The sequence below is a fragment of the Nycticebus coucang genome, chromosome 14, assembly GCF_027406575.1.
Source record: "Nycticebus coucang isolate mNycCou1 chromosome 14, mNycCou1.pri, whole genome shotgun sequence".
Taxonomy (NCBI): domain Eukaryota; kingdom Metazoa; phylum Chordata; class Mammalia; order Primates; family Lorisidae; genus Nycticebus; species Nycticebus coucang.
The window spans coordinates 68,218,085-68,245,512 of record NC_069793.1 but is presented as its reverse complement, the minus strand read 5'-3'; the positions used below and the strand labels follow the sequence as shown (position 1 = coordinate 68,245,512).

The 27,428-nt window shown below is 47.8% G+C and overlaps 1 protein-coding gene across 4 annotated transcripts in view; it reads right to left on the bottom strand.

The window, feature by feature from the left end:
* Positions 1–13,181, bottom strand: part of SLCO2B1 (solute carrier organic anion transporter family member 2B1) — a 56,800-nt gene extending 43,619 nt beyond the window's left edge. The window contains exon 1 of one of the 4 annotated variants that reach the window (XM_053560922.1): positions 12,942–13,181. Coding sequence is in view for 1 of the 4 variants with exons in the window: in XM_053560921.1 (XP_053416896.1) it covers positions 276–300 (25 nt within the window). In the remaining 3 variants the exon portion in view is untranslated. Of the gene's footprint in view, positions 1–240; positions 636–12,941 lie in introns of those variants that run through there. The other 3 variants (XM_053560923.1, XM_053560921.1, XM_053560924.1) reach the window with 3 other exon arrangements.
* Between the last annotated feature and the right edge of the window lie 14,247 nt (positions 13,182–27,428).

Genomic DNA, 27,428 nt, shown 5'->3' with positions numbered 1-27,428 from the left:
GGGCAGAAGTCACTGACCTGCAGCTCCTGCTCTGAAGGAAGCCCAGGGAATGGATGGGGAGAGGGCCAGAAGGTCAGTGGGCCAGATCAGAACATGGGGCTCCCCAGCTATAGGCCAGATCCTGGACCCTTGGCTTGGCTTCCTGGGCACATCAGAGGCATCTTCTCTGTGCTCCAAACTTAGGTAGCCCTAAGTTCTGACCCCTACCCTCTCGCCTACCCACTCCCAGAGCCTGCTCACCTCCTCAGGTGAGCTCCTACTCCAGCCAACCTCACCTCTGGTTCTCCCTGAATCTTCCATCTCAGCCTCTTCTGCCAAGGCTCAAGGCCTTCCTGAGATAATTTTTCCTTTAGAGATATACCAGTTTCTGGAGGGCAGAGTCCACAGCCTGTACTTCTTGGCAGGGGAGGAAAGTACCGCTGTGGCTCAGAGCAGCAGTCATGTGGTGGTGGTCAGTCCACTGCCCAGTAGGCCTGGTCAGGCAGGCTGTCTGTCCCCTCCAAGCCCTTCCTGTGGGTTGGGGGCCCTACCCAGGAGCTGGCAGGAAACCATCCGACTCCCAGACTGAGGACAGAACTGGGCTGTGTGTCCTCCTCACATGGAAGGCCACTGAGGCCCTTCCCTGTTCTGTGAGGCCTTTATCAGGGGCAAGGCCTGAAAGGAGGAGGGGACAGCTGTGGGAGTAAACCTGGGCTGGGCTGGCCATCGCCTGTGGGGATGAGGGGCGGGGCAGAGGGCCAGGCCCTACTTTAAAAAAAAAGTCCCTTTCTCTCCTAGGTAGGCAGCTAGGTTTTGGGGTCCCAGGTAAGCCAGTGGTTCCAAGGGCTGGGAGCCCACAGCGGGAGCTGGCGGACAATAGGTCTGTGTGCCTGCCTGTCTGTTGGTCAGTTACTGGCTGGTCATTCATACGGGCACACCAAGTCCATCTGCTTGTAAGCCAGCCAGTCAGTGGTCTGGTGTTTTCTGGGAAACCTGTCTGTTCAGGCTGTCAGTCAGCTATCTCCCTTGCAGGTCTTCACAAAGACAGTCATGAAATTGCCTTAAAAGTCTGTCTGCCAGAAACCCTTTTTCCCCCCAGGTATCTGCTCAGTCAGATATTCCTTCCATAGGCTACCTGTGGGCAGGAATCAGCATTCTTCATGCCAACTGAGTCTGGGGGATGAGGGGCAGAGTTTCAGAGACCAACCTGACAGGGAGGACTACCTTCCTCTGCTTGTTCTTTGCTGAAAGGCTCAGGCTTCTGTCTCCCTGAGCCACCTCCTTGCTGCAAAGAGCAAGTCTCAGGGAAATGTGGGGCTGAGTATAGGCCTTAAGTCCTCACATCTGAGTTGGAATCCTAGCTCTGCCGTAAGCCCACTGGGTGGGCCTGAACACACCTCTGAATCTTTCTGAGCCTCAATTTCTCCATTTCTAAGGTGAAGATAACAGGATCTACTAGTGGGGTTCAAGACATGTTACCCTAAAATACTGTACCATGGCATTTGAGAAAATAGCAGAAGCAGGTCATAAAACCTAGGAAGGTCACTATTTGACCTTTATACAGGGATACCTACCCTGTATCCCTGAAGCAGGTCATAAGAATAATTCTCCCTGTATTGAAGAAAAGGAACATTCTTGGCTATGAAGACACAGGACCCAGAAAAGAATCTGAACAGTGGGAGGCGCCTGTGGCTCAGCGAGTAGGATGCTGGCCCCATATACCGAGGGTGGCAGCTTCAAACCCACCCCAAGCCAAACCGCAACAAAAAAATAGTCGGGCGCCTGTAGTCCTAGCTACTCGGGAAGCTAAGGCAAGAGAATCGCCTAAGCCCAGGAGTTGGAGGTTGCTGTGATCAGTGTGACGCCGCAGCACTCTACCGAGGGCGATAAAGTGAGACTCTATCGCTACAAAAAAAAAAAAAAAGAATCTGAACAGAGGTCTCGCTAAGTTCCCCCTGGTTTACTACCATTAGATTCTACCCTGTTGGTCCAGTCACACTTCTCCACACTGTATGCTTCATCAAACTTAGCAGAAAGTACACAGGTTTCTCTGATTTGAAGGGGTCTTCATTTCTGAAGTCGGCCATGGCATGGAAAACTTTTATTAAGTAAATATGCATGCTTTTCTCCTGTTAATATGTCTTTTTATTATAGGGGCCTCAGCCATGAACTGCAATGGATGAGGAAAGAAATATCTTCTCATACACGACGTCAAGGATGTTAGGTCTCTAGGGCACCTGGTCCTGTGCTTGGTACACAGCAAGTCCCTGCCAAGGGCCATCACTCTCCCCTTTCCTGATAAATCTTCAAACAACTCTGAGGCAACAAGGCCCAATTGGACCTGTCCCCTTCCACACACATCTAGTCCTCCTCCAAGCAGACCCCTCCATTCTGATGTCACCAGCCATCCATCTCTGCCTCATCTCTCTCTCATCCAAGCCCCAGACAATTACAGGACCTGAGGAACTGAACCCCCTCTCTCCAGGATACTCAATGATGCAAGTTTGAAGCCCCCTGCCATATGCAGGGACTATAATCCCTCCTTCCCAGTGCAGAAAGCATCTACTGAGAACCAAAACCATCCACCCCCACATTCAGCCTGGCCTAAAACCCCAAACCACACCTTATGGTCTGCATTCACATGACCTTGCTATTTCACTGTCTTCAACAACAATTTTTTCCTCTTCCCGGGCTGTCTACCCCCAACTGCATCGTTTATTTGTTCATTGCAGGAACTTCTGAAAGACCAATTAACTTTTCCAGGGAAATAAAGTGTTGTTCTCAGATTCTTTGACTTCTCTTCACAACACCCTCGTCTTGCTGCTTCTACCAATCCTGAACTGTTGTGTAGAAGTTTTTACCCAATTCTAATCAAATCTCCCCCTACCTACCACCTACTCTGCACTGAAGGGCTTCAAAACAAACTTCCAATTCTTCATAAACTCTGACTTTCCCGTGGGACTGCCAAAGCTTTGAGCAGCAGTGATTTCCTTTATCCCAGAGAGTAATGACCTTTGCCTCTCAGACACACTGTGGTGGTCATATCTGGGAAGCCCCAGCATTGAAACAGCCCGTAGTAGGTGCTCAGTGAATGTTACATGCTTCCCTGCCAGGCAGCCATCCTCCATCAGCTGTCTGTTCTCCTGCCACAGACATCTGCCTTCTTCCAGACTTGCTTTGTGCCGGTGGCAAGCATTGCCACATCTAGAACCAGAGAATGGGGCTAACGTTCAACAGTGAAGGGCTGGGGGAGGGAAGTCAACCAAGCATCCTCAGATCCACCTTCATCTCACACAGAAGTAGCCAGCCCTGAACAGCCTGCAGATTGTCAGGTGTGGGGATCAGATGTGAGGTCCCCATGTTTCCTGGTTCTTGGTTCCTGGTACCCAGTCAATAGAACAAATGAGCAGACCAAGAAGATGCAAGCAAGCAAAGTGCCAAAGTTTATTAAAGCATAGAATGTTCAAATGTTCCAAAGATGGAATGAGTTTAGCCCTGCAAGTCGGGGAGACCCTCAGTTTAATAAGATTTCTTGCCCTTATGCTGATTCTCTAATTCTATGTTAAGTGGGGGGTAGAATATTATGGTTTTTCTTGGGCAAAGGTGGAGAATTCCTAGAGAGGTGAACCTTCCCCTTTTCTGTCCTTGTATGGCAATTTCTGGGGGTTGCTATGACACTTATAAACTGTCATGGTGCAGGTAGGTGTGATTTTTACTATGCTAATGGGGTTAGGTCACTTAAGGACATTGCTACCTCAACTATGTACATTCTCCAAAGACCTTCTTTTGTAGCCTTGATCATAACTCTATTCTGTGGCCTTTCTATCCCTTTCTGGTTGCTTGGTTGGTCCTTGGAGACCCCTTGACACATCACCTCTTCCTCTTGGAAGCCCCCTTCTGGTCATTTTGTTCCTCCTAGTAGACAAAACAGCTAACGGCATCTATTTCTCAACAGAAACTCCTAGACAAAGCATCTCTTCCTCCTCTTCCTTATTCCTACTTAATAGGATGGAGGAGTTTGTCCTGGGCATGTTCTTAGGGGAAGCAGGTGCTTGATTTAGACGTGCACCACCATGCACAGGGCTAGGCTGGGCATCCTTCCTCCTCACAACATTCTAGGGTGCTGCTGTGACTCTCCGAGGGATGAGAAACGGGGTCTCCTAGAGAAGTGACTTTTCTAGGGTCTGGGGTTGGAGAAAGTAAATGGCAAACCCTGGGCTGGAACCCAGATCTGCCTGACTCCTGGGCCCCCAATAGCAACCACAAGATGGTGGCTGCAACAACAGCAAAGGCAGTCCCTGTGTAGACATGTCTTATTATGGCCTGGCTTCCCTCCTATGAATTGTCAAAGATGGCCATTTGGGAATAGTCTGTCATTGTACCAGTATGTCCTTCAGCTAGTGTTTAGGCCCAGAACTGATACTCCAAAATATGGCACTTTGGCATGCTGAACTGAAGAAGTCTCAAGGTTCCTCGGCCTTCCTCTCCACCTTCTCTCCCTAAGCACAGGATGAAGTTGAAGTTCCTTTATCTGCTTAAGATCAAGGCCAGTCAAGGAGAAGAATGTAACAGCACCTGAAAAGCCCCTAGCACAAGGTAACATACAAGTAAATCTCGGTTCTCTGATCCACTCATTCTCCTCTGATCCTCTCAACAGAATTCTTCTCTCCCATCCCACAACCTGTTTTGCCATGATGGTATATAAGCTTCTAAACCCCATCAGGGGCTGGGTTTCTGCTCTACGATTTCCCCTGTACATGTTAATGAAATTCATATGCCTTTTCTCCAATTAATCTGCCTTTGGTGAGTCAGTTTTTCAGCAAAACTTCAGATAATGAAGGGGAAATTTCTCTTGCCCCTACCCTAGTCAGTCAAGTTCACTGGTTGGTCAATTCCCTCTTCTAATGGCCTAGGAGAGCACAGATGGACAAGGGCCGGGAAAGAGAAAGGGTAAGAAAGAAACATGGCTCCCCTGTTCCTGCCACTGTCCTCACCAGCTGCCTTAGTGTGATGATGGTCCAGGAATCACAACCAAGGCCTACCTTTGAACTTTCAAGAGAAATAAGGCTACAGGCGCTGAGAAATGCAGACAGAGCCTGGGAGAGTTCTCACACCCTGAAGGCAACTAATTCCAAGTCAGCCACCTGGAGGAGGATGGCTGGGAACGCTTTCTCTCCAGAATGTGCCAGCGTTTCCCTCAGCAGAGAATGAGACCAGGGACAACTCAGACCCGGTGTCCCCTTGTGCCAGCAGTTAGATCCCTCCAAGCCTCTGTAAAAAACAGGAATAATGATGCTTACCTGTCAAGTCTGCATAAGGGTCATAGGGATAACGAATGCCCATTGTCAGCCCAGGGGCTTCACAAGTGCCAGCTTTGTCATCCAGTGACCCAAACTCACCAGGGAGTCTATTTCTATGTCTGGCCACCAGGCCTTAAAATAATTACTCTCCTTCCTGTGGGAGGCTCAGCCCCACCAACTCCTGATCCTGGAAACAGCACAGACCCTCTGGTATGCTTCCCTCCACCACTCCTGGTCCCTCCCCGACCCTGTCCCTGCCCTGGCCCTGCCACAGTCCTCACCAGCTGCAATGAGACACGTGTCTTTGTTTTCTCTGAATAATTTTCCTGTGCTAGGGAAGGAAAGACCTCTCTTCCATACCCTCCCCCACACTGTGCCAGGGCCATTAAAGGACCCTGTGGAGGCAAAATACAAGGCAGAGGTTACAACTAGAAGACCCTGGCCCCAAACCCCCTGAATGGCGCCTTCTGGAGTTCTCCTGGCTGAAGGCACATCTGGCCCTTGGACCTGTTTTGGGAGCTTGTACAATGCTTGCTTGCTAAGTGTTTTAAGTCAGATGCCAACACTTAAAAATCCAAGAAATTTTACATAAAACTCCAGATTTTGTTTTTTGTTTTTTGTCTGTTTGTTTGTTTTTCTTGAAAGATCAGCAGATCTGACACCACTGAGCCCACATTCCCACGTAGCAGGACTCAGCTGGTCCAAGGAGCTAGGCCGGCACATGGCAGTTCATCCTGTTGGAGTCTCACTGGTGTGACTGCTCAGCCCTCCTCCTGAGCTTTGGGCCTACTTGCCTGTGGGCCTACCCATCCACGACCTCCAGTGACACTGAGCTTGGAGGGTCCACTGCACAGGAAAGCAGGCCTATTTAGGCACTTTAAGGGGTGAGGGAATGGGGACAGAGGGTGCCAGGACTTGCTCAGGGTCACTGCAGCTGGGACATAACTGGTGCTTGGCTGGTTTTAGAAGGAAGAATGAAGATTCATTCCACACACTGTGACAGTTCCTGGAGCCAGTCCACTGGACATTCAGAGGCAAGCAGCCCCAGGCCTGCCCTAGGGGAGCTCCCAGGGTGTGTATGGGAGGCTGCAGCAGACTCTGAGCACAGAATCACAGTGATGGGTGCTCGGTGCTGTGATACGGGGAGTGTGAAGACTGGAAACGCAGCAGTAAAGCCCTAGGCTAAACTGGAACATTCTGGAAGGCTATCCTGAAGAAAGAAGAATCTGAGAAAAGGACATAAATATGAAAGTGAAAGATTGTTCAGGGACAATAGTTTGATAAGGCTGGAGCACTAAGATGGAGGCAGGAGGTGAGGCTGGGGAAGGAGGAGGGGCCAGGCTGTGACAAACCTTAAATACCAGCCTGAAGTTCAGGCTTTGTCCCAGGACATGGAGGAGGTCGTATATGGCCCTCTGGGAAGAACACCATGACTGTGGGGGAGAGTAGGGAAGCCAGGCTGGTGGCAGAGGCTGGAAAGAGGCAGGAGTGAGGTCCAGGGGAGTGAATGGTAGTGGGGCTGGCCGGGTAGTGGCATTGGGGATGGACAGTCATGAGTAGGGAGAGGGGTCCCCAAGGCCAGGCAGAAAATCAGCTGTGGGGATTGGGAACTAAAATGAAATCTATTTTTATTTTTTTTGAGACAGAGCCTCAAGCTGTCACCCTGGGTAGAGTGCTGTGGCCTCACAGCTCACAGCAACCTCCAACTCTCGGGCTCAAGCGATTCTCTTGCCTCCACCTCCCAGGTAGCTGGGACTACAGGTGCCTGCCGCAATGCCTGGCTATTTTTTGGTTGCAGCCGTCATTGTTGTTTGGCGGGCCCAGGCTGGATTTGAACTCGCTAGCTCAGGTGTATGTGGCTGGCGCCTTAGCTGCTTGAGCCACAGGTGCCGAGCCTAAAATTAAATCTTAAGGCTCCTCCTAGAGGCTGACTGACTGGACCTCCTCTTGGCCATGGGGATTCCCTAAAACTGAGTTGTTAACTACAAGAAAGGAGATCAGACAGACCCCATCAAGCCCCCCTCCCTTCTTTTTTTTGAGACAGAGTCTCACTTTGTTGCCCTCAATAGAGTGCCGTGGTGTCAGAACTCACAGCAACCTCCGACTCTTGGGCTTAGGTGATTCTCTTGCTTCATGAGTAGCTGGGACTATAGGCACCTGCCACAACACCCAGCTACTTTTTGTTGTAGTTGTCCCTGCTATTTTAGCTGGCCGGGGTCGAGTTTGAACCCGCCACCCTTGGTATATGGGGCCGGCGCCCTACCCACTGAGCCATAGGCACTACCCCCCCCACTTCTTAGACATGTCCTTTGAGACTCAGTAACAGGCCAAAGGCTAGATAAGAACTACCTGCTGAATTTCAATAAACATTACAAACCACTTGACTGGCCTTAAGTCAAATAGTTTGTCTCTGATTAACAGATCCTGATCTTTAACTCAAGTGTTCCTTTTCTCTGACTCTTGGTCTATTAGACAAAAGCCCAACTTTCAGCCGATTGTCAACTGAAGAACCTTCAAATCCACCTATAACCGGTAAGTCTCCCCCACCTTGGGATGTCCCACCTTTTTTTGCCAAACCAATGTACATATGCCTTCTGTCCTTCCATGTATAGATTTATGACTTTACCTGTAATTCCTGTCTCCCTGAAAGGTATAAAGCCAACTTTTTATAACCCCTCAACAGTGAATTTACTTGCTGAAGGCAGCTTGGGTGTGGTTGTAGGCCATGGTTATCAAATTTGAGGCATAGAGGCACAGCTTTCCCTTTGGGTGCACCATAATTTTATGTTTGTTTATACATTTATTTATTTTTGTTTTGTTTTAGAGATAGGGTCCCTCTCTGTCATCCAGGTTGGAGTACGGTGGTGCAGCCTCAAGCTCCTGGATTCAAGTGATCCTCCTGCCTCAGCCTTCTGAGTAGCTGGGAGTACAAGTACCATCCAGGATGCCCAGCTGATTTTTACTTATTTGTAGAGACCGGGTCTCACCGTGTTGACCAGGGTATTCTTGAACTCCTGTCCTCAAGCAATTTTCCTATCTTGACCTCCCAAAATGCTAGGATTACAGGCATGAGCCACCATGCCAGGGCACAGGTATACTATTATTAAAATCTAGGATCATAGGGTGGTGTGAATTCAACATTGGATATGGTAGCTGAAAGGGGTAAATTCCCCCAGGCCTGGAGCAAAGCCTGGGAGGCCATAGGCTCCAGGAGAGAGGAAAAGGGCTAGAGACGGAGCTCTGTGAGTCTGGGAGGTATGTGTAGATAGGAGATCACAGAAACTGCAAGTGGCCAAAGTTGCCCAGCGAGAGTAAATCCCCACCTGTGCCCCAACTGAGGAGAGAGGCACAAAAGGTTGGGTTCCAGGCACCAAGGGGGTGTCACTGGAAAAGTCACTAGCATCCAGCACTAACATGTCTGAGAAGGGAAATATTCCCAGCAACAGATATTGAGCAATTTAATCGCTCCAGATGATATCAGACACTTCTGCCAGAGGTGTTGGGCTGAGAGGCGCCAGCCCCAGGGCAGAGAGCCCCTGCCGCACACCCCTCCTATGGGGCTTCCCTTATGCCCTCAGCCTGCTGATCCTTGGTCCTGCAGCCCAAATCAACCATCTTTCCCTCTATAGAAACCCCTCCCAGGCTGATTTCCTCAGCCCTTCTCTGGGCTGTAGCACCTGATCTCTCGGCTTTCATTATCTGTGTGTCTCTAATTCAGCCCGATTAGATAGTAAACTCCCCCAGGCCAGAGGTCATCCTGGCCTCCTGTCCTGATGGAACATGTTAAGTCCCTGCTGAAACCCTCTGTGTCAAAAGACTTTGGATTCAAATATTTGTTTAGCCATATTGTATCTGTGTGACCTTGGCAGCTTATTTAGCCTCGCTAAGCCTCATTTTCCTTCTCTGTAAATGAGAGATAGTGCCTCAAAGCATGTTGGGTAGGATTAGAGGGAAACACCCTTTGCTTGGTACACTGGGGCCCTCAACAAGGGTGTGCCCCACCCCCACTGCCTGCTCCTGGCCTCATCTGCAAAGGACGCCCACCCCTGGTGAACATTATTCTCTGGCCTCTACAGATTCTTGCCATTCCCCAGATTCATCATGTTCTTTTCCACCTCTAAGCCTTTGCACATGCTGTACTCTCAGCCTGGAGTGTCATTCCTCCCCAGCAAACCACTTATCTTTCAAGGCCTGGCCCAGCTTAAGAACATGATTATTGAGTGGAGCTAAACTGAATGAGGGAGAAGAGAAGGCTGGGCATGGGGCTGTGGGAGGGGGTTGCCACGGTGGGCCTGGTGGGATAGGGGCTGTGTGAGGCCCTGAGCACTTCAGCTCCCAGTTCGACCTAGCCCAGCAGGGGGCAGCCGGGAGTCTCCAGGCTTTGACCTTGGCTGTCGTTTTAGGGAAATTCCTTCTAGCAGGACCCTTGGGTGGTCTGTTGAGAGGACAATAGTATGTTTGAGGTCCAGCTGTTGTGGCCTTCCAGCTGTTGCTTCTTGAGGAAGATGTGGCAGGGTCGGGGAGAGGGCCAGGCAGTTTCTGGTAGTTTCCAAGCTGGGTCAGGGACTCCATGCTGGGACTTTCTGTTCCCAGTTCTGGCCCTGGCTAGATCCATGATGACCTTAAAAACAGTGACTACAGCCTGGGGGTGGGGGGATGAGCCCTGAGCCTATGGGGGCGGGGGGGCCTCAGACCAGTCTCCTTAGGCCTAAAACCAGGAGCCTGAGGATTAGTGATACGCAGCTATTGGCCCAAGGCCACACTGCCTTTCTTTCCGTATAGTCCCAGTGCCCTCTCTGGGCTTAAACTGGCCCCTTAAGAGGCCCATATTGTTCCATTTCACTCTATATCATTAATCTCCAGTCCTCCAAATACAAGGGAATCCAGATAATTGTCTTAAAGCTGTTTTGGCACCAGAGACCCAGGGGTTTAGAGAGGGACTAGGGCAAGTTCCTTACAGATCCAGCCCCCTTCAGCTCGTGTTCACCAGGCACAAGCTGGACGCATTGGAGTCTTTAGTACAGACTTGTTAGAAAAGAGGGGCAAGGGGGGTGGCGCCTGTGGCTCAAGGAGTAGGGCGCCGGTCCCATATGCCGGAGGTGGCGGGTTCAAACCCAGCCCCAGCCAAAAACAAAAAAAAAAAAAAAAAAAGAAAAGAGGGGCAAGGGAAGGCAAGAAAAGGCCCTTACTGGAGTACAGGGCTTGACTTTGAGCTCTGGCTCTGTACTGACTAGCTGCATGGTCTTGAGCAATAACTGGACTCCTCTGAGCCTTAGTTTCCTCACTTATAAAATGCACATCACAGTACTTTGTACTCACAAGAGTGCTGCATGCATGAGCAGAGCTGTTACGGATATTCCTGGGACCCAGATTCTCTAGGCCACCAAAGCACAGCCACTGCCCCCCTCTCATTGCCTCTTGGACCCCATCAACTTCTTTGGCTAAATTTCCCATGACATTCCCTGGTAACCCGCTGCTCCAACTGCACTGGCAGCTCACTGTCCTCACATACACATTGCCAGGTACAATCACTTCTCCAAGCATTTGCAATGCTCTTTCCTCCTCTGGAATACTCATCCTGTGTGGGGTCTGTGAAAGGGAAGAGAAAGCCCAAAGACAATGGCACAGACAGGAAAGTGCTTTGGTGTCAGGCAGACCTGGATTCTGGCTTCCACTCTGCTTCTTACTTGTTAGGTGACCTTGGGCTAGTCACTTGCCCTCTGTGAATGTCTGTTTCCTCACCTACTAAAAAAGGGTGAATATGTTTCCCTGAATTCTCATAAAGCTAGTGATGCAGAGCTGAGATCTGAATCCGAGGTTCTTCCCCTTGCCCCTCCTATGTGCCCTAGAATAGTTCACATTTGGACGCAGAAGAGCTGGAGGCAGCAACAGCAAGAACACTGGAAACAAGGCAGGATGAACCACAAATAGAGGGTAGAACAGCATATGGGAGCTAGCAGGAGCCGTTACCTCCAGCTAGGAGAATCAGGAAGGCTTCCTGGAGGAGTTGGCAGTTGGAGTTGAAGAACAATGCAAATTTCACCAGAATGGGACGTGGGCAGGGCCTTCCTGAGCAAAGTGCAGAGGTAGGAAAGTGGGGTCTCTGAATCACACTGTGCAAATGGCCTGTCCTTGCACAGACAGAGATGCTCTGCCTGTTGCCTATGGGCACATGGAAGGTTGATGGAGGGGCTCTGCTAGAGCCAGAGCTGATCCTCACTCCTCTCTGGTGTCTGCCCCTGGCTGGGACAACTGTCCCCTTTCTCTTGGTGAGCTGGGCCTGGGACTCTTCCAGGCTCCAGACTGCAGGCTCCATATCCTACCCCTCCCTGTGTTCCCACATCCCTCAATGCCACATGAGCCTGGCCACAGCCCAGGATGGGTCTAGGAAGCAAGGCTAGGGTAGAGTGGCTTCTGGTGGTCCCAGGTACAGATGCTGGGGTCAGTGTCCTATATGTGTGGAAGGTCAGGGGGATAGTAGAGAATAGTCCAGAGGTTGGCCCCTTAGGGCCAAGAAAAATAGTCATGAGAGGTAGTGGGGGCTGAGGGACAGGAGCAGTACATCCGTACATCCATAGTTTCTAGCTACTTCCCACCCAACCCTCCCATCCAATACCAAGCCAAGGCCGACCAGGAATTTGCTTTCTCCATGGCCCTTCCATCCCACCCCACCTCAAACCAACCCAACCCAAATCTGACCTCATTCTCATCTGTTTTGTGGGGCCCCCGGAGAGAAAGCTTCCACCCCACCCTTCCTGCCATAATAGTCCCCAAGCTGTGGCTGTGTCCTCCTGGAGTCCCTGTGGCTGCAGCCCAGCCAACCTTAGTATTCTAAGAATCCCTTTTTCCCCAGTGCCCACAAGCAAGCCCAGCCTTGCCTCTGAGGACAACATAGCCAGGGCAGGAAGACAGGTGGGAGGGAGGCCAGAGGTGAGTGCCGCAGGGCGTCCAGCCCAGTTCCTCCCTATCTAAAGACTCTTTATTTCTTCCAACACCCATCTCCAGCCAGGCCTTCATCCCAGAAACACTGCCCCAACACATGGCGTGTCCCTGTCACCCTTGAACCTGGGCTTCAAGACATCTCCCCTCTGGATTCCTCGCCACCCCACAGCCAGCCCATGTAGGTCTCTGCCGCCGGCCTCTCTGAAGCCCTTTCTCTCCCGTGGTCTGCTCCTCTCCGGCCCCTTCTGGCTCTCATTCTCACTCCTGCTTCTCCTTGTCACTCCAGGGTTGCTCCCCTCCCTTTTCCCTGCATTCTCCTGCTGACACATGTTGAAATTTGTCTTTATTTGTGGCTCCATCCCTCTCTCCAGCTCTGAGACCTGTCACGGCACTGTCTCTTACCACACTTCTTTCTCTCTCTCTGTTCTCCTCTGTTTCCCTCAGAGAGTGGAAATAGGGCTTGGTGATGGTTGGGTCTGTCTTTCTCTTGTTCTCTACATCTCTGACCCATCAGGGAGGTTTGACCCTTTCGACTCCTCTGATCACTCATTCAACACACCTACACATGGCTCCAGCCACGTGCCTGGCTCTCTGAAGATTGCTGTTAGACCCCGTCCCACCCCTGTACACCTACTTTGGCTCTACAGCATTGCTATTGCCTCTAAGAATGTGACCCCAGGTTCCCTCCAGATGCCCCTTTCTTACTTCATCCAAACTTACCTACCCTGGATCCCACGCCTAGGCTGTGCTGTCGCGAGTCCCAGCGCCTAATTAAATCTCAGGCCCTGAAGCTCAGCAGGGCAAAGGGTGCAGGCTTACCAGGAACTCCCGGAGGAGGCAGCAGGTCAGCCACAGCAGGGGATGCAAAGGCACAGACTCCAGGCACTGGGTCAGTGCTTCTTGGTCCACACTGGACAGCACCCCTGTCTAGGTTTGGGCTAGGAGTCCTGCTCCAAGTCAGCCCCAAACTCCAAGTGCCTGTCTCCCTGGTAACTTGCTGCTTCTGTCTCTCTGCCCTGGCTCCAGAGCTATGTAGGAGGTTGGGTTGGTTTCGGTCCAGCCTCCCGCGGGAGGAAGCTGCGCCCGCCTCCCCGTGGCCCCGGCTCTGCCTGTTCCCTTCTCCGCCTTTCCTTTGGCTATTTCCTCCTGCTCTGTGAGCAGTGGAGAGGCGGGGGTCCCAGGGGATGCTGATGGGCCACCCCAAGCCCCAGGGTTATTCAGCCCTGATCCTTCTATCTGCTCACTGCACTCCATTTTCTTTTCTTTTCTTTCCCCTCCATTTTTAGTAGAGATGGGGTTTCCCTCTTGCTCAGGCTGAACTCCTGAGCTCATGGGGTTCTCCTGTCTCTGCCTCCTAAAGTGCTAGGATTATAGTAATGAGTCACTGTGCCCGCCAGTACTTCCATTTTCAATCTGAGCTCCTTCTCCTGCCGAGCCCTTGTTCCCCCCACAGGACGTCTGTCTCATCATGAGCCCTGTGGAAAGCCCTTGTTTCCCCACGGAGCCGTTGTCCTCCTTCACTGAGCCATTGTCCCTTTAATCCCTCACCCCCTCTCAGCAAACACCCTATTTCCTCTCTGAGCCCCAAGGATCCAGAGCGAGGAGGATCAGGAGGGTCGCTGTCCACGGGGAATCACAGTGGCCAGCCTGCCTAGGGGAGCCCAAGCAGAAGCTCTGCCAGTTACAGCTGCCTAGGTGGAGGGAGGGAGGAGGGCATCCACAGAGTTTTCTAGGCTTTAGAGCCAGACAGACCTGAATCCCATCGCAGCTGTCATTGGCTGGTCAACACCAATTCCCTATAAAGAGGAGACAAGAATCCTCCTTCGCAGAGCTATTATGGAAGTTTTGTCAGTGAGGAGTCTAAGCCTGAAGCTCAGAGCAGGGAGTGGCAGAGGTGGGCCCAGAACTAAACCCGTTTGCCCTTCCCAGCACTTTCACATGTGAGGTCCCACTGGGCTCTCTCATCTGTCCTAGAGGTCAGGTATTTACTCCCCCATTTTATGGATGAGGCACTGGGTCTTGGTAACTTGCCAGAGATCACCTAGTTGGTAGGTGTCCGGGCCATGCTGTTAGGTTTAGTGGGCCTAGACTAAGACGGAAAGGTGCCAGGCCTAGGCTATAACGGAAAAATAACAGTTAACTCCTGGCAAATTTCCAGATTGCAAGGTTTCAACAACAACAAAAAAATGAAATAAATCTAGTTCACTCCCAAAATAGATGGGAAAGTACTAATTAATTTCTTGCTTCAAGTTCACTTCAAGTTTCTTGCTTGGCTAACTCCCTGGGAAACAGACCAACTGTTCCTGGACTGACTTTTAAACAATACCAGGTGGGGAAAATACTGAAACTAAGATGTATAGGGGAAAATATTAAAACAAAAATGTATGGCTAACTAACAACAAAATTCTGCTTCTATACAATGCTTGCTGCTACCCTACCCAGATACACCTGGCCAGTCTGCTAACCAGGATACAGACCAAGCCTTAAAAACCCGACCCCTTAAGCACTTGAGGCTGCCCTCAGAAACCCCGTGTTAGGACACTGAGGCAGTCGCCAGCCAGCTCTTCAATAAAAGGACTCCTCTTTAAATTTAACTTGTTTAGCAGTGTGGTCTTTGTGGAACTCCTGGAATGCCTTGAACCTTCCCCCACCACCAAGCTGTTGACTCTGAGGAAGACCTCTGGTTTCCCCAAATCCAAGATGCAGCAGTGAACCTGACCCCAGCACCCTATGGCAGGAATAAAGTCTTTACCTGAAATGGGGATGAAAACTGGAGTCTAACTTTTGAGGTGCAAAAGTTAGAATTTTCTGTCTTTCTCTGTTATTCATGCAATAACAGAGAAGCACATATCAGCCCCACTTGCTATATGAGGGTGCCAGTAGCAAGTTTGAAATAACCACAGATCTCCTGAGCATTTAGAAGGCACTCAGTGGATACTTCTTACATGAGTGAATGAGTCTTTGCAAAATCAGAAATGTGAACGTGTTAGCACTGCCCTGGGAAAAGTCAGTTGTTGGCTTGGACAGAAAGATCAGACCCTGATCTTACTTGAGAAAACCAAAACTGGGTCTCTCTCCAAATCCTTCAGACTAAAGTCAGCATTGTGAGTCCTCACAGTGATTGGCAGAGATGCAACCTCTCAGACGCCAAGTGGCAGGTACACAGAGAGAGGAAATGTCCCTTTAGACCAGTGATTTTTAACTGGTATGCTGTGGACACTGGTGTACCATGAAAAAATTTTAAGTTCGTTAATTATTTTTGAAAGAAGTTCAAAGCATAGTAAATATATTATTTTTTACTTTTTTTATTAAAGTAAAGTTTTATTGGTTAACAGAATTAATTAGAAATGAAAAGCCAAAGTGATAGTTTTAACTTTAAAAGTTTGGTCAATATACAAAGGACCTGCTGAGATGAAAGACAAAAAGGAAGATGATGTTCCTAGTCAGTTAACTGGTTAAAACATTGGTAGCGGGCAGCGCCTGTGGCTCAACTGGGTAGGGCACCAGCCCCATATTCTGGAGGTGGCGGGTTCAAACCCAGCCCTGGCCAAAAACTGAAAAAAAAAAAACAAAAAACATTGGTAGCTGTGATAATAGCTTTGAGAACCAACCAAAGAATTGACTGAAGTTATTTGTCATGTAACATCCTAAAAAAAAAAAAAGTGTATCTTTTCTTCCTCAAATGAAGAAACAGTGTGTCTCTGTATTCAGAACAAATTCAGAAGTGACTTAAAGCAATAGGAATAGGAATTGAGGCTAAAGTTTAGGAAGAAAACACCATAAAACAATAAATTGGTAACAAAGATACTTTAGGATTCTCAGGTTTATGGGCTATGTACTAGTTCATATGTAGAAGTTTCAAAGATGTGTGTGTGTGAGAGAGAGAGAGAGAATCTTCTGTACAAAATAGCTTCAATTGTCCTGCTTCAAATATGAATGATTCTCGTGTTCGAATAAAGGTAGCTTAGTACCTAACACATAATAGACATTTACAAAATAGTTTATTTCTTCTTATCCCTATTTTCTACTTAAATCTATTATCTATATGTTATCTGTAATAAGCAGGTTGAAGTTAATAAAAAGGACAATTAATAAACTACATGAAAATTTAAAAAGTTAAATGTATTAATTAAAACGTTACCAGTTGAAGTGAAAAACATTTTCTTGTTTACTCATCAAAAATACATATTATAACTAAAGAGTGAGCTATTTGCCATGTTCATAAAGTATCTTCTTTGATTTGGATTAACTTCACTTGCTAGCAAGAGGATGAAGGTGTAGGGTTTCTTAAAATGGTGTGCATCTCCTACACAATTCGAAATATTGAGTCTGTAGAACTTCAGATCAACTGTTGGTTCAGATAGACTCAAAAGAGGATGTCGACCTTTCCTCCACTCCACCCGACCCCTGTGGATGATGTAACATACTCTACCATGCTCACATAGTTTTAATCAGAAGAGAGCAGCAAATGCTCATTTATCCAGAATTCCCAGGGTGAGAAAAAGTGAGGCCAAGCTATCTCCTTTTCTTTTTTTATTTTTTCTTTATTTATTTTTTGAAACAGTGTCTCAGGCTGTTGCGCTGGGTAAAGTGCTGTGGCATCACAGCTCACAGCAACCACAAACTCCTAGGCTTAAGCAATTCTCTTGCCTCAGCCTCCCAAGTAGCTGGGACTACAGGCGCCTGCCACAAGGCCCAGCTATTTTTTTGTTGTTGCTGTTGTCATTGTTGTTTTCAGCTGGCCCGGGCTGGGCTCGAACCCGCCAGCCTCAGTGTATGTGGCCGGCGCCCTACCCACTGAGCTATGGGTGCCGCCTAAGCTGTCTCTTTTAGTGAAGTCAATTGACTGCAGAGGCCACATCAGGAAAGCTGCTTGGACACTACCACAGTTCCTTTTCTTTCTGTATGCAATTAATTATCTTCCACAGCTTTGCCTGCTTGAGCCCTGTATCTTCTTTTCCCCTTCCTGAATACCAGAGAAAGGTAGTTTCCCCCCAAGGGCTCATGACTCTGTCTGAGGAGACCACATCATGGTGACTTCCATATATCTACTTAATCTTCCACTTAGGCATTCTGTGTCCTCTCTAAGCTTTGTTTAAAGGAAACTTTGTTGAGAGATGGTTCTTGAATCAAGATGCCACAAATAATGATTCCGTTGTTATAGTTAAGTATCTGTTCTGGTGGCACCATCCCAAACTAATAAAATCTCTGGGGTGGGCCTAGGTAGAGCATCAGGTATTGTCAGAGGTCCCCAGATGATTCCAATATTCATCCATGGCTGAGAACCACTGTGAACTTTTTAAAGAATTCTATGTGGGTCTCAATCCAGCCACATCAAATGTGAGTCCCTCTTTACTCTTTCTTTCTTTTTTTTTTTGATCAACATAATGTAAGTATGCTGCAGAAGTTTAACTATAGGTTCAAGTGGGCTGTGAGATTAAAAAGGTTGATAAACACTGCTTTAGACTTTTTGAAAGCTCTGCAACTCCCCATATTTGCCCCAGAGATGGAAGAAGTTCTAGGTTCGAAATGGGATGGGTATGGAGGGAGACCAGCTTGACTGGCTAAGTCTGTCTGGGTGATAAGACAACAGCCATCAAGATGAAGGGAGGAAGGGGAGCAGAGGGCAAACCTGAAATCCCCAGAGTTTTCTGGACTGAGGACTGAGTGTGGGGCCTTGGAGCCAGAAAGAACATGGGCCCACAGGGCCTGGCATATACAGTACCCTCCACCCTCAGCAGTTTTCATTTATTACCTTAACCTCCCCAGGATGGCAAAACTGGTCTAAGAATATCGCTGAGCTCAGAGCTGTGGAACTGGAGCAAGAGTGAGGTATCCAGGAGCCTCTGGGACTCAGGCTAACAGGTCTTCACCCTGGCTCCTGGGTTAATCCTGCAGGGACGTCCCACTGTGAGTAGCCCAGGCTTGAGGTCTGACCATAGCAGTTTGCACCTTGGCTTTGCCACTTGCCAGCATGTGGTGTTTGCCACGCCCTGGGCATTTTACAAAATGCCATGTTGTGTGTGGATCTCAACACCATCTGCAGATTCTCACAGTTTGCAAAACTTGATGCCTTTTTTTAGAGTCCTGGGCTGTTGGCAAAGCCTGGCATAGTCTGCCAAACTCTGCAGTTTCCAAGGCCCCTAATGTCTGCAGAGCATGTCTCATGCTAAGCCTGATGCTGTTTCTAAAACTGTGGGCTGTTTGCAGAACCCAAGCCCTTTTCCACTTTAAGTCAACCCACTTAGGAAAATATCTTTTTGTAAACCAGGCAAAATAGGAGACTTTTCACTTTATAGAACTATCTGCTTTTAGGCATAAGGGGAAAATGCTAAGCTCCAGATTAGAGACCTCAATTCTGACTCCAGTTCTGCCACAGCCCTGTGAGACTTTGGACAAATCCTTTGTCCTGTCTGGGTCTTGGTCTTCCCATCTGTTAAATGGACATCATGACATGAAACCACACATCTTTAGGACTGTCCTGAGGATCACAGTGAGATTGCCCAGAAGATGGGGGGGGGGGGTTGGGAAGTGGGGAGAAGGGGAAGAGTGACCAGAGGCTTTTTCCTGTAAAAGGCTATAACCTGCTTCCTCAGCATCTTTGCTCCCACTTCCCCCTGGCCTGGCAGCCAGGGAACGGATATCTATAAATGAGCCCTTGACTCTGCAGACAAGTGAAGTCCTAGATCACAGCCTGTGCCTTCCCCACCCCCAGATGCTGCCTTGGGGCCAGACCCCTACCTTTAGGACACTTCCATGCGTGGCTCAATGACTCTACCTGAGGAAGGCAATGCCATATTTATTTCACTCATGAGGACACTACCCCTCAAAGAGGCTGATGTGACTTTCCCATGGCTACACGTTGAGCGGCAGGACATAAACTCTCCAAGGGCAAGGATAGACAAATGGTACTTTATGATGATCCACTTCCACTTAATTAACAGTAATTAGTAAAGGAAATACACTTAGGTGAAACATGTTTTCCTATTCTCTCTTGAACGTGAAATATACCTGTAATTCTTTTTTTTTTTGCAGTTTTTTGGCAGGGGCTGGGTTTGAACCTGCCACCTCTGGCATATGGGGCTGGTGCCCTATTCCTTTGAGCCACAGGCGCCGCCTTACCTGTAATTCTTTTAGGCAAGGAACATGAAACTCATTTAATTCAACTCCTCTTTTCCTCAGATTGGAAGACTGAGACCTAGAGAGTGTGGTGACCCCAGGAGAGTCGCTGTCTGAGAAACAGGCCCCATCCTGCCAAGGCTTCCAGGCTTTTCCTCTCTCTCTCTCTTTTTTTTTTTTTTTGTTTGAGACAGACTCACTATGTCGCCCTCAGTAGAGTGCCTTAGCATCATAGCTTACAGCAACCTCAAACTCTTAGGCCTAAGAGATTCTCTTGCCTCAGCCTCCCAAGTAGCTGAAACTATAGGCGCCTGCCACAATTCTCAGATATCTTTTGTTTGTAGTTGTCATTGTTGTTTTTAGCAGGCCCGGGCCGGGTTTGAACCTGCTGGCCCCAGTATATGTGGCTGGCGCCCTACCCACTGAGCTATGGGTGCCGCGCCTTTCCCTCTCTTTGTTGGCATGGCTCCTCCATTAGAACACGGCTCATCTCTGACCCAGGCCAGGTGTGTACCCAGTGGGTGTCCAGGTTGGGCAGCGCTACCCACCTTGACTCAACACAGCCACTGGCCCACCCAGCCATGTACAGCCCATGCCATGCTCCCTCAGGTTCCTTCCTTCCTCCAACAACTCCTTTGGGAAGCTGCCTTCCCCCTACTGGAGGCTCCTTTGCTCCAGCAGTGGCCCTGCCCTGTGCCCAGTTGCCCCTCTATCCCATGAGACCCTCTCTCTAGCCTGGAGAGAATATGTACTACAGTGGAAACTGTGCAGCCTGTTCCCAGCAAGAGTGAGTTTGGACATCAGAAGTTCACTCCTGACCTAGAAGGAAGCTCTCTGAGGCTGTCTCCTCATCTTTAAAAGAGGGCTGATTAGAGACCTCCTGGCAGGACTTGTGCCCTGTCTTCTCCTTGGTATATGCACAGCTTCTCTCTCCTGGGAGACACTGTGGGCCTTGGTGGGGCTGGGCCTTTGCCCTCTCTGGTCCTCAGTGCCTTTGTCTGTGAAATCCCTTCCCAGGGCTGTCATAAGGCTCAGATGAGTCGCTGGATGGACCAGCAATTGTTAAATTCAGAGAGCTGGGCAAACACAAGGTATTATTGCTATGTCAATGGTGGTGATGGGGATGACTCTCGTAATTCTAGGAGCAGAGGATGAGGAGGGAGTAAATCATGACAGGTTGGTGCCAGGTCAGTTTGATCTGAATGACAAGCCCATGGGGATTAATCATGGGGAAAGCCCCTGGAGGTGGTAGGGAGCTCAGGGGCAAAACGGGCTCAGCAGGCAGGCCAGGGCTCGTGAGCAGCCATGGTTCAGCAGGTGCTGCAGAACTGTGCCCTTTCACAGGCCTCCAGACTAGGCACTGGCAGCCCACAGTCCCTAGCCCTGGCTCAGCCACCTACATGCTGCCATTGGTTAGGTCCCATTCTCTGCCTGGTCCTCAGTTTCCTTATTATGAAATGGTTTTTGCCAGCCAGGCGCAGTGGTTCACACCTGTAGTCCCAGCTACTCGGGAGGCTGAGGCAAGAGAATCTCTTGAGCCCAAGAGTTTGAGGTTGCTGTGAGCTGTGATGCCACAGCACTCTACCAAGGGTGACCGAGTGAGACTCTGTCTCAAAAAAAAATCCATTTCCTTCCTTCAGTGTTCTCTTTGTCTTTGTCCTCGTCGACATGGTGGGCTGTTCAGCAGACAGAATTTAAAAATGCTGTCGAGCTGTGCAACTATTCACAAATTTCACTTCCAACAGAAGCACAGTGCACCGTTGTCAAAAACTGAAAACAGACTGGCATACTCCACCCCCAAAATCTCTCACCAAGCAGCCTTGTGCGGGAGGGCTGCAGTCAGGTGGGGAGGTTAGAACTAAATCCATGAGCACAGCAGCCCTCAGTTTAGCCCTTATGGTTTACACATGTTCTAACTGTGCTGGTCAATCTGGGAGGATTATTTTGTTGAAACTTATTTTATCCTTAATTTTTTTTTTTTTTTTTGAGACAGAGCCTCAAGCTGTCGCCCTGGGTAGAATTCTATGGCATCACAGCTCACGGCAACCTCCAACTCCTAGGCTTAAGTGATTCTCTTGCCTCAGTCTCCCAAGTAGCTGGGACTACAGGCACCCACCACAATGCCTGGCTATTTTTTGGTTGTAGTTGTCATTGTTGTTTGGCAGGCCTGGGCTGGATTCAAACCCACCAGCTCTGGTGTATGTGGCTGGTGCCTTAGCCTCTTGAACTACAGGTAATGGGCCAGTATTCTTTAGTATTTTAAGTATGTTCATTTTAAAATAAAAGTAAAAAGATGAACAAAAAATATATTAACAAAAATAAAAGGATTTGGCGGTGCCCGTAGCTCAGTGGGTACAGCAATGGCCACATACACCCAGGCTGGTGGGTTCGAACTTGGCCTGGGCCTGCTAAACAACAACGATGGCAATAACAACAACAAAAAATAGCAGGGCATTGTGGGGGGTGCCTTAGTCCCCAGCTACTTAGGAGGCTGAGGCAAAAGAATCACTAAAGCCTAAGAGTTTGAGGTTGCTCTGAGCTGTGATGCCATGGCACTCTACCAAGGGCAGCATAGTGAAACTTGGTCTCAAAAAAAAAAGAAGAAGAAGAAGAAAAGAAAAAAGAAAAGGATTTGTTCTGTAAAATTTGGATCCAGTCAGTAGGCCACACTTAAGGACCTAGAAAGCCACATATGGCCCAAAGCCTACAGGTTCCCCTTGCTCTTGGTTTAGCATAATATTAGAAGGAGAGAATTAAGAAAAATGCCAACTAATATCCTCTGAATCAAAAAGCACTGATGAAAACAAGTTAGAACAGAGGCAAGTTAGGGGGTCCTGCCCTGGCACAGACTTGCACCCATGTCAGATAGAGTCCTCCTGGCCACAACCACAACGTTGTCACCAGAGTTGCTATGGAGAAGCACTGTCTGTGGGACAGCTGCCCCCATTCACCGGGCCTTCTGCCTCCATTCACCGGGCCTTCTGCCTTCCCCATCCCCAGACTCATGACCCCATCAGGGGAGGAAGTGACTCATCTTCCTCAGCAACTGTCAAAAACTCTGCCCCAGCCCCAGCCCCAGCCCCAGAAACGACTCTTGGGCAGTAGCAGACTGAAGCTTTCTAGAGCTCCCCGCCATGCAGTGCTGCTGACTTACCTTCCAGAGCAGTTTCCTCAAGAGGAGAAAACAACAGCAATGGCGGAATACCTATCACTCACCTACCAGGCACTGTGCAGAGCAACACATTTACTCAGCCCATCCTTCAGAGACATGAAGAATTGGGTCCCAATTAGGAAAGATGAAAAAGGTCTGGAGATGGATGGTGGTGGTGATAGTCACACAGCAGTGTGAATGTTTTATGCTTAACGCCACTGAACTAACTGTACACTTAAAGATGGTTGAGAAGGCGACTTTATGTTATGTGAATTAAGTGGCACAGCTACCAAGTGGAGAGGCCAACAGTCACACCCAAGCAGTCCTGCCCCAGAGCCTTGCTCTTAGTGGCCCCCACAATGCCTCACTCACAAGTGAGGATGTGACCTGCACGCCATGTGGTGCACAGAGGGAATGGGCTGTCGATGGCAGGCTGGGAAATTGGGGCAGGGTTTTATGCAGACAGGGGCATGGTTGGGTTTAAGGGTTAGAAAGTTCCCTCTGGCTCACAGGAAGATGGGAGGGGGGTGAGACAGGTAGTGGGGAGGAGGCTGGGCATGGCCAAGGCAAGAGATCCTGGTAGCCAAGATCAGTGCAGCAGTGGCGGGGTGGAGAGGAGGGGGTGGATTGGAGGGACACGTGAAGTGGGGAATGGACAGGAAGTGGGCAGGAAATGGCCCCTTACTTCAGCCTCCTGACTGTGGTCCCCCAAGTGCCCCCCCCCTTCTCCCTAACAGGAGTTTGGGAGGAAATAAGCCTCCTCTCTGGCCCCCAGGGGGCAGTATTGCAAAGTCTTCAGGGAGCTGGGGCTCTTGTCCCAACTGTCCCCAGCTGGGGTAGATATGTCCTCCCATACTCCCCCTCAACTTCCTCCCCTCTCTCACCCCCATTCCCACTCCCTCATCTCCCCTCCCAGCCTCTGCTGCACCCCCTGTGTCCTCTCTCCCAGGAGACTAATTATTAATAACTATAACCCCACACTTGACACTTTATGAATCAGTGGTACAGCCATTAGCTCTTGTCATCCTACCAAAAGACAGGAGCAAAGACTTTTTTTTTTTTTTTGAGACAGAGTCTAACTCTGTCACCCTGGGTAGAGTGCCACGGCATCATAGCTCACAGTAACCTCAAACTCCTGGGCTCAAGAGATTCTCTTGCCTCAGCCTCCGAAGTAGCTGGGACTACAGGTGCCTGCCACAGTGCCCAGCTATTTTTAGAGATGATGTCTCCCTCTTGCTCAGGCTGGTCTGGAACCTGTGAGTTTAGACAATCTACCTGCCCTGGCCTCCCAGAGTGCTAGGATTATAGGTGTGAGCCACTGAGCCTGGCTAGATTTTTATTATTTATTTATTTTTTTAGACAGAGTCTCAAGCTGTGGCCCTGGGTAGAGTACTATGACATCATAGCTCATAGCAACCTCCAACTCAGACTCAAGCAATCCTCTTGCCTCAGATTTTCTATTTTTAGTAGAGACAGGGTCTCACTCTTGCTCAGGCTGGTCTTGAACTCGTGAGACCAGCAATCCACCCACCTTGACTTCCCAGAGTGCTAGAATTAAAGGCGTGAGCTGCTGTGACCAGCCAAGGAAACAGATTATTTTTTAAATTTATTTATTTTTATTGTTAAATCATAGCTGTGTACATTAGTGCAATCAAGGGGTACAATGTGCTTGTTTCATATACAATCTGAAATATTCTCATCAAACTGTTCAACGTAGCCTTCATGGCATTTTCTTAGTTACTGTATGCAGGCATTTGTATTCTGCATTTAGTAAGTTTCGCCTGTAGCCATTCTAAGATGCACCGTAGGTGTGGCCCCACCCGTTACTCTCCCTCCACCAAAACATCCCCCCTCCCTTCCCCTTCCTTGGCCCTTTCCCCATAGTCTTGTGCTATAGTTGGGTTATAGCCTTCATGTGAAAGCTATAATTTAGCTTCATAGTAGGGCTGAGTACATTGGATACCTTTTCTTCCATTCCTGAGATACTTTGCTAAGAAGAATACGTTCTAGCTCCATCCATGTAAACATGAAAGAGGTACAGTCTCCATCTTCCTTTAAGGCTGCATAATATTCCATGGTATACATGTACCACAATTTGCTAGTCCATTCGTGGGTCAATGGACACTTGGGCTTCTACCACGACTTAGCAATTATGAACTGGGCTGCAATAAACATTCTGGTACAGATGTCTTTGTTATATTGTGACTTTTGGTCTTCTGGGTATAAACCTAGTAAAGGAATTACAGGATTGAATGGCAGGTCTATCTACAGGTCTCTAAGTATTCTCCAAACATCCTTCCAGAAGGAACGTATTAGTGTGCATTCCCACCAGCAGTGTACAAGTGTGCCCTTTTCTCCACATCCACGCCAACATCTCTGGTTTTGGGATTTTGTTATGTGGGCTACTCTTACTGGGGTTAGGTGATATCGCAAAGTAGTTTTGATTTGCATTTCTCTGATGATTAAGGATGATAAGCTTGTATTCATGTGTTTTTAGATCATGCATCTGCTTCTTTAGAGAAGTTTCTCTTCAAGTCCTTTGCCCACCCTGAGATGGGATCACGTGTTCTTTTCTTGCTAATACATTTCTCTGTAGATTCTGGTTATTAGACCTTTATCGGAGGTATAACCTGCAAATATTTTCTCCCATTCTGAGGGCTGTCTGCTTGCTTTACTTACTGTGTTCTTGGCTGTGCAGAAGCTTTTTAGTTTGATCAGATCCCAGTAGTGTATTTTTGATACTGCTTCAATTGCCTGGGGAGTCCTCCTCATAAAATATTCACCCAGGCCAATTCTTTCAAGAGTTTTCCCTGCACTTTCTTCAAGTATTTTTATAGTTTCATGTCTTAAGTTTAAATCTTTTATCCAGTGAGAGTCTGTCTTAGTTAATGGGGAAAGGTGTGGGTCCAGTTTCAATCTTCTACAGGTTGCCAGCCAGTTCACCCAGCACCATTTGTTAAATAGGGAATCTTTTCCCCACTGAATGTTTTTAATTGGCTTGTCAAAGATCAAATAATGGTAAGTAGCTGGATTCATCTCTTGGTTCTCTATTCTGTTCCAGACATCTACCTCTCTGTTTTTGTGCCAATACCATGCTGTTTTGATCACTATCGATTTATAGTACAGTTTCAGGTCTGGTAGTGTGATTCCTCCTGCTTTGTTTTTATTGCTGAGTAGTGTTTTGGCTATTTGAGGTTTTTCTGATTCCATATGAAACGAAGTGTTATTTTTTCAAGATCTTGAAAATATGACAATGGAGCTTTAATAGGAATTGCATTAAAATTATATATTGCTTTGGGTAGTATAGACATTTTAACAATGTTGATTCTTCCCAGCCATGAGCATGGTATGTTTTTCCATCTGTTAACATCTTCAGCTATTTCTTTTCTTAAAGTTTCATAGTTATCTTTGTAGAGATCTTTCACATCCTTTGTTAGGTATACTCCCAAATATTTCATCTTCTTTAACACTACTGCAAAAGGAATAGAGTCCTTGACTGTTCGGCTTGGTTATTGTTGGTATATATAAAGGCTACAGATTTATGGGTGTTGATTTTGTAGCCTGAGACATTGCTGTATTCCTTGATCACTTCTAAAAGTTTTGTAGTAGAATCCCTAGTGTTCTCCAGATATACGATCATAACATCTGCCAAGAGTGAAAGTTTGATCTTTTCTGACCCTATGTGGATACCCTTGATTGCCTTTTCTTCCCTAATTGCAATGGCTAAAACTTCCATTACAATGTTAAAGAGCAATGGAGACAATGGGCAACCTTGCCTGGTTCCTGATCTAAGTGGAAATGATTTCAATTTAACTCCATTCAATATGATATTGGCTGTGGGTTTGCTGTAGATGGCCTCTATCAGTTTAAGAAATGTCCCTTTTATACCGATTTTCTTAAGTAGTCTGATCATGAAGGGATGCTGGATATTATCAAAAGCTTTTTCTGCATCGATTGAAAGAATCATATGGTCCTTATTTTTTAGTTTGTTTATGTGTTGAATTACATTTATAGATTTACGTGTATTGAACCAGCCTTGAGACCCTGGGATAAATCCCACTTGGTCATTGGTGTATAATTTTTTTGATGTGTTGTTGGATTTGTTTGTTAGGATCTTATTGCGTATTTCAGCATCAATATTCATTAGTGATATTGATCTATAATTTTCTTTTCCTGTTGGGTCTTTCCCTGGTTTGGGGATCAAGATGATGTTTGCTTCGTAGAATGTGTTGGGTAATATTCCTTCTTTTTCTATATTTTGGAAGAGGTTTAGTAATATAGGTACTAGTTCTTCTTTAAAGCTTTAGTAGAATTTTGACATAAAGCCATCTGGTCCTGGGCTTTTCTTTTTTAGGGAGATTTTGTATAGTTGATGCTATTTTAGAACTTGATATAGGCCTGTTCAACATTTCCACTTCATTCTGGCTAAGTCTTGGTAGGTGGCGTACTTCCAGGTACTGGTTGATTTCTTTCAGATTTTCATATTTCTGAGAGTAGAGTTTCTTATAGTATTCGTTAAGGATTTTTTAAATTTCTGAGTGGTCTGTTGTTATTTCATCATTACCATTTCTGATTGATGAAATTAGAAATTTTACTCTTTTTTTCCTGGTTAGATTGGCCAAAGGTTTATCTATTTTATTGATCTTTTCAAAAAACCAATTTTAGGATTTATTGATCTGTTGTATAACTCTTTTGTTTTCAATTTCATTTAGTTCTGCTCTGATTTTGGTTATTTCTTTTCTTCTGCTGGGTTTGGGGTTGGAGTGTTCTTCCTTCTCCAGTTGCTTGAGATGTCCCATTAAGTTATTAACTTCCTCTCTTTCCATTTTCTTGAGGAAGGTTTGCAGTGCTATAAATTTCCCTCTTAGGACTGCCTTTGCAGTATCCCAGAGGTTCTGGTAATTCATGTCTTGATTGTTGTTTTGTTCCCAAAATTT